This window comes from Sinocyclocheilus anshuiensis, unplaced genomic scaffold, assembly GCF_001515605.1.
Source record: "Sinocyclocheilus anshuiensis isolate Anshui unplaced genomic scaffold, SAMN03320099.WGS_v1.1 scaffold392, whole genome shotgun sequence".
NCBI lineage: Eukaryota > Metazoa > Chordata > Actinopteri > Cypriniformes > Cyprinidae > Sinocyclocheilus > Sinocyclocheilus anshuiensis.
This window is the reverse complement of record NW_015557091.1, coordinates 594182-600175: the sequence shown is the minus strand read 5'-3', so window position 1 is coordinate 600175 and position 5994 is coordinate 594182. Positions and strand designations below refer to the sequence as shown.

The 5994-nt window shown below is 38.9% G+C and overlaps 1 protein-coding gene and 1 pseudogene across 2 annotated transcripts; one reads left to right on the top strand and one right to left on the bottom strand.

Moving 5' to 3' along the window:
• Positions 1-1485, bottom strand: LOC107677240 (pentraxin fusion protein-like). Of its 2 annotated transcripts, none has more exons than XM_016472066.1 (4): positions 1246-1485; positions 1024-1093; positions 599-931; positions 1-393 (listed from the first exon to the last, which is right to left on the bottom strand). In XM_016472066.1, the coding sequence occupies exons 2-4, from the start codon at positions 1079-1081 to the stop codon at positions 110-112; spliced, it is 675 nt and encodes a 224-aa protein (XP_016327552.1). In that variant the 5' UTR covers positions 1082-1093; positions 1246-1485; the 3' UTR covers positions 1-109. The 2 variants fall into 2 exon arrangements, with proteins under 2 accessions (XP_016327552.1, XP_016327553.1); XM_016472067.1 differs by having other exon boundaries at positions 1-500; positions 694-931.
• A 1036-nt stretch (positions 1486-2521) lies between these two features.
• The window catches only part of LOC107677245 (uncharacterized), a 15566-nt pseudogene continuing 12093 nt past the window's right edge, over positions 2522-5994 (top strand).

The window sequence follows — 5994 nt, the reverse complement described above, 5'->3', positions numbered from 1 at the left end:
TGCAGAGAAAACTATTTATTTCTTAGCCCTTACGGCTTTGTAAATCATTAAAACAGATGAACAGATTATAGAGGTTGACACAAATGTGTGACGTTACACCTGATCAGAATCAGTTATCTTTCACCACTAGCACATTTCCATTAATCTCATATTTAATGGTGTTCCAGTCAAACACGTTTCCTTTCGGCACAGACCGTTCCTGGTTTGAATAAACTGCCTTAATCTGACTGCCTGAGAGAACATGATCCCACATTTTCACATCTGTAATTTCACCTACAAAGCTCTGCTTCGCTTCAAAGGCACCCAGGTAGTTATCAGGGTCTTGGCCGAGCAGGACGGTGCCACCAGGACGAACTGAGTGACCTTTTCTATATAGCTGGAATGAGCTGCGATGTCCATCCACCCAAAAGGCAGAAAGACCAGTCTCAGAGTCCCAGGTGATGCACAGGTGAGTCCGGAAGGTGGAGATAGGAGGCAGGTAGAAAAGCGCTCCATTGCCGCTGAGGTAGAAGGACAAACGGCCATCTTTCTCTCTCCACACATTGAGCTCGTCATAGTTCTGTGTGCGGTAGGCGAACAGAATTGAATGAGCTGCGATGTCCATCCACCCAAAAGGCAGAAAGACCAGTCTCAGAGTCCCAGGTGATGCACAGGTGAGTCCGGAAGGTGGAGAGAGGAGGCAGGTAGAAAAGCGCTCCATTGCCGCTGAGGTAGAAGGACAAATGGCCATCTTTCTCTCTCCACACATTGAGCTCGTCATAGTTCTGTGTGCGGTAGGCGAACAGAATGATCTCCCTCTCGCCCTGGAGCTCCGTCGCAACTCGCATGCAGAGAGTAAATGCTGAAAGACTCAGTGGCTTTTCAGGAGTGAGTTTAACATAGCTGGAGTCAGTCTCGGTTGGAAACAGAAGCACTTTAACACCGAGACCCACTGCAAGACAAAACCAACAGACATTTACAACAGACAAGTGAAATCCTGCTTGCAATAATCTTTATTTGATCTATTACTGTAAAACGTGTTACCTTCAGTAGCCGCTGGTGTCAGAGAGAAGAGAGAGAAAAATAAAACCATTGGTAACATCTTACTGCAGGTCTGAAGGAAAAAGTGCATAAGAAAATCAATTAGTCCTTTTAGCAGACAAATTCTCAACTACTTTGTAAATTGTTTTTAACAACAGTTTATTCCTATTAAGTGTTAAATTACTTTTTAGAGACAAAGGCACAAAATCTTCAAAGAATACCTACGATGTTTAACCAGTGTTATCAATGAGAAGGTCACTTCAGATCAGCTGTTTGTCTCCTAGATGCTCCTGACCAGGAGTGTCTCGAGTATTTATTAGCAGAATGGGTTGTTACGTCTAAGACGTATTGTATGCTGTGGATGTGTTCCTGTTGTCTCCTCTCTACCAGGATTGGTCCAAGGCTTAATGAGAGACTGCTGGTGGGTGGACCAGAGACGAGACCTGTACTATAAATTCCCCCGGATCTCGCTGTAGGGCACTCTCACTCGTGCTCTCATTCTTGCTGTCACTCTGACTGCCACTTTTTATGCTCTCTATGATCATTGCTCTGTATGTCTCTCTTTGATTAATCATGCTTGCTCCGGTGTTAAACCTGTGTGTTAAGCTCTAGTGAAAATGCTGTGAGATCTCAAGTGTATGTTCTAACAGAGTGCTGTTAGCTCCATGTGTTGTGAGAGCCTTATGTCTTGAACTTTGATGTTCCACTGTTCATGTTTGTAAGCCACATGTGAGGCCGTACGGGGCGAGTGCCTTATTTGTTTTTATAGGCCACTCAGCCATTACCCTTTTCTCCTGTTTTTGGGTAGACAAGGAGTGAGGTTATATTGTTGTATTTTGGTTTCTTTATTTTGATGCACAGGGAAGTTAGTTTCTTTAATGGGAAGTTAGAGTGTTGTTTGTTTATTGTTTTGGCATTTGTTCACCCCTGATAATTTGCCTCAGTTTCTTTAATTTGTTTATTTTCGTGTGATGATTGTTTGTACTCTCTCCAAAACTGCTACCGCACGAAAAGATTGATCAGAAGATCAACTAAGATAATTAAAATGAATATTTAAACAGCCATTCATTGTGTCGTTTATGTTGCGGTCCCGACCTAGACCGGGGCCGTAACAGGGTTGAGCCCAGATTCAGTTAAGATCCTCTTTTTATTTTAGAAAACCTTTTTTTTAAATTTTTTTTTTATTAGTTTAACCTGTAGAAGGAAGATGACGTGTCCTGCAGTGACATTGCTTGCAGTTTTTTTTTTTTTTTGTTTTTAGATTCGTTTAATGACAGACTAAGCATGTATATTTATTCTATAAAATGTATAAGTATAATGACTCATTATACTCACCAGATCAATACGGTCATGTTTTATGAAAAATACCCAGATGAACATTTAAATGCTTAGCAGTCACTCTTTCATAGTCTCATTTAGAGACATTTTGACATCTTCTGAAACTAGAGGTGACAAATGTTTCTTAGGCTTTAGACTTGCTCTCCATTGCTGTTCAGGAGAATTAGTTGAGTCATTAGAGATTTGGTTTGTGATTTTTCTGTCCTACCATCAGACATGAAGCTAAATGCCACTTTACAGACATCAGAAGCAAAAAAAGAGAGTGTGAGCTGAGAGTGAACCGGGGAAACAGAGGATTCAGTGTTAAGGCGATGAAAGAGGGATTGAGTCTCTGCTGTGACTGTGTGACTGTGTTGAGCGTTTGTCTCTCAGAGGGAGAGATGCTGAACGCACCATGATGCTGGAAGTTGCTGTTGGGTACCGAAAACAGACCAGGTACAAGAAATCAGTTTATTCTTTTCTTTCATTACATTGGGTTTCTTTGCGTAGTTTGTAGTTGTTTTGTTAGGGTTGTAGTTTGGGGTCTGCTAATGTTCTGCTTTAACCACTGTACTTTTTTGAACACTGTTTAAAAATGAGAATACGGTCTTATTTAACACAGCACTGCAGTCTTTATGGCTCTAAATCAGGTTGTTGTGGTGTATGTGATCGGCTGTTTGTAGTCTCAAACGTTTGGGGTTGGGTTTTTTTTTTTTTTTTTTGAAAGATATTAATACTTTTTATTCAACAATAATCAAATGTGACAGTAAAGACAATTACATTTCAAATGACAATTATGTTACAAAAGATTTCTATTTCGAATAAGTGCTGTTCTTATGAACTTTCTATTCAAAGAATCCTAAAAATGTCTGATTTCAACAAATATTTAGCACCACAATGTTTTCAACATTTTATAATCAGAAATGTTTCTTGAGCATATCAGAATGAAGACACTGAAGTAATGATGCTGAAAATTCAGCTTTGCATCACAGGAATCACAGGCATTTAAAAATATATATTCAAATAGAAAAGTGATTTTTTTATATTGTAATAATACTTAAGAACATTTACTGTTTTACTGTGTTTTTGATCAAATAAAAGCAGCCTTGGTGAGCAGAAGTGACACCTTTCCAAAAAAAAAAAAAAAAGTACAGACCGTCTGGATTTGAAAATTATTTCAGTAGCGACATAGAAATTGTGAAACATAATTTCTGTAGCAAACCTCATCTGTTCATATAATCATCATATAATATGAAAGATCTTTTCCACTTATCCAGACATGACACAGTAGAGCAACAGTAGAGCAACAGTACTATCTTCTCCTGTCTAAAATTCCTCTCCATATACTGTAACTGTATATTAAGCATCAAATAAACTTTTATTGACTTTGGTTTTGTGCCACTGAGCAATTTTTGCTCTTTGCTGGAAAATGATCACACTGCATCTGGTGTCGGATTCACAAATCTGAAGTAAGAAGTTAAGAAGTTATTTTTGCAACTTTATAGGAACAGACTCTCAAACACCCCAGCAATTTTTTGTCTTTAGAACAATCTTTGGAAAAAAATATAAGAACATTTTAAAGATACATTTGAGAATGCAAAATATTCTTAACTTTATACTTCAGTTAGAAAATTTATTAAAGAATAATTTTATTAAAAATGTTTTGTGATCTGGCCCCTGGTTACGAAATGATGTAATCTGCAATAATAATCATTACCACAACCTTTCGAAAGAACTGTTATCTTCATACACAAGCTAGAATATTGTGGACATCCTGTCCAGATCGCCAGTGAGCATTGCTCAATAAGTGACTGTTGTCTTGTTCATGAGGCCTCTAACAGTTCATGCTTTGTTTTTTTCAGGCTCTATTTCTATGTGTTCTGCACAACAGACATTATGCAACCATTTCTCAGACACTCACACACACTCCTACACCTCAAAAACTTAATGTCCACAAGTATTCATGCATTCTTGCTGTCCCTTTCTTTAATGTACATAATATTTAAAAAATACAACAAAAATGCTACAGTAAAAACCTGTTAATTTTTAAAATAAGTTACCAGACATTGTAAAATTATGAAAAATAATATTAGATCTACTATTACAACATTTTACTGTAAAATATTTTGTGAATAATTTTTTGGTTAAAAGTATTACGTATCTTATAATTTATGGTGATAATCTATATTACATTCAACAACACAATGCATGTATTTTCACAGAAAAACATTGCTTAGATGAAATATCACATTTTATAAGATATTATTTCCATATTTATATTTCTTATTTTTTTCATCGGTTATGTACATTTGACTGTTTTAAAATACTGTAATGCCTCCCATAATGCCTGAAACGTTGCCTTATCTTGAATTTCTGGCAACCACAGCTGCCAGGGTTCCTGTAGAGCAGCTGTACTGCCCAGTAGCAACTGTGATCATTCATTCTTCTAATTCTACTCTCTCTCATTCACGTACTCTATGAACCCGTCCAATGGTCAGAGCAAAACAGCTGTTATGTGTCACTCCAAGTTATGGGTCAGCAGCACCCAGAATAGCATGAAGACAGACTCCTGCAACACTTTTTAAGCTCTTCTATTAAGTTTGCAAGGATATCGATCATATCTGGAGCACTTTACTGAAATCCTGAAGCTTGGTTAGTACTTAATCTGCAGAGTTTGAAACTTGCATGTAGTGAGCTTCTGAACTAACACCACATGTTATGACTTACTTGTGATTACTTTGTTCTTTGCATGAGAATTTTTAATTAGTGAAGTCTATTGCTCATACTTAGAGTTTGTGATTTGAACAAGCTCTTAACCATTAGCATTAAACTTCAGGGTGTGAGTTGTCCTGCAGCGTTTGTGCTTCAGACATGAATGAGTACTCAAATCATGTGTCTTGTTGAGGAAAGCTGTGTTTGGCTTACAATTTCCACCTGGTGAACGATTAGAGACTTGGGCGTGGACTCTTTTGACTTGCGTATAGCAACACACTCACAACCACTCAAAACACCCCAGCAACTAGGGCTGCACGATAAATCGAAATGGAATCGAGATCGCAACAAAATGCGCATGATAATCGCATTCGATTAATCGTGCAGCCCTACCAGCAACCGCAAAGAAACACAATAACAACCATTCTAAACACCCCAGCAACCACATAGCAACACTCACAGCCACTTAAAACACCCCAGCAACCGCATAGAAACAAACTAACAACCACTCTAAACACCCCAGCAACCGCAGGGCAACACTCAGAACCACTCAACACACCCCAACAACTGCATAGCAACACTTTTTACAAGTCAAAACACTCCAGGAACCTCATAGAGCACTAGCAACCACTCAAAACACCACAGCAACCGCATGCCAACACTCACAGTCACTCAGAACACCCCAGCAACCACATAAGCAACACACTCACAGCCACTCAAAACACCCAGGCAACCACATAGCAACACACACACACTCACAACCACTCAGAACACCCCAGCAACCGCATAGCAACACACTCACAACCATTCAGAACACCCCAGCAACCGCACAGCAACACACTCACAACCATTCAGAACACCCCAGCAATCGCACAGCAACACACTCACAACCACTCAGAACACCCCAACAACCGCACAGCAACACACTCACAACCACTCAGAACA

Excerpts from the sequence above, each read along its gene's own strand:
- LOC107677240 (XM_016472067.1), bottom strand. The coding sequence starts at position 1,081 with ATGTTACCAATGGTTTTATTTTTCTCTCTCTTCTCTCTGACACCAGCG. Across the intron at positions 932-1,023 it reads GACACCAGCGGCTACTGAAG|TGGGTCTCGGTGTTAAAGTG; the intron begins GTAACACGTTTT and ends TTTGTCTTGCAG. Across the intron at positions 501-693 it reads TACCTCAGCGGCAATGGAGC|CGGCAATGGAGCGCTTTTCT; the intron begins GCTTTTCTACCT and ends CTTCTACCTCAG.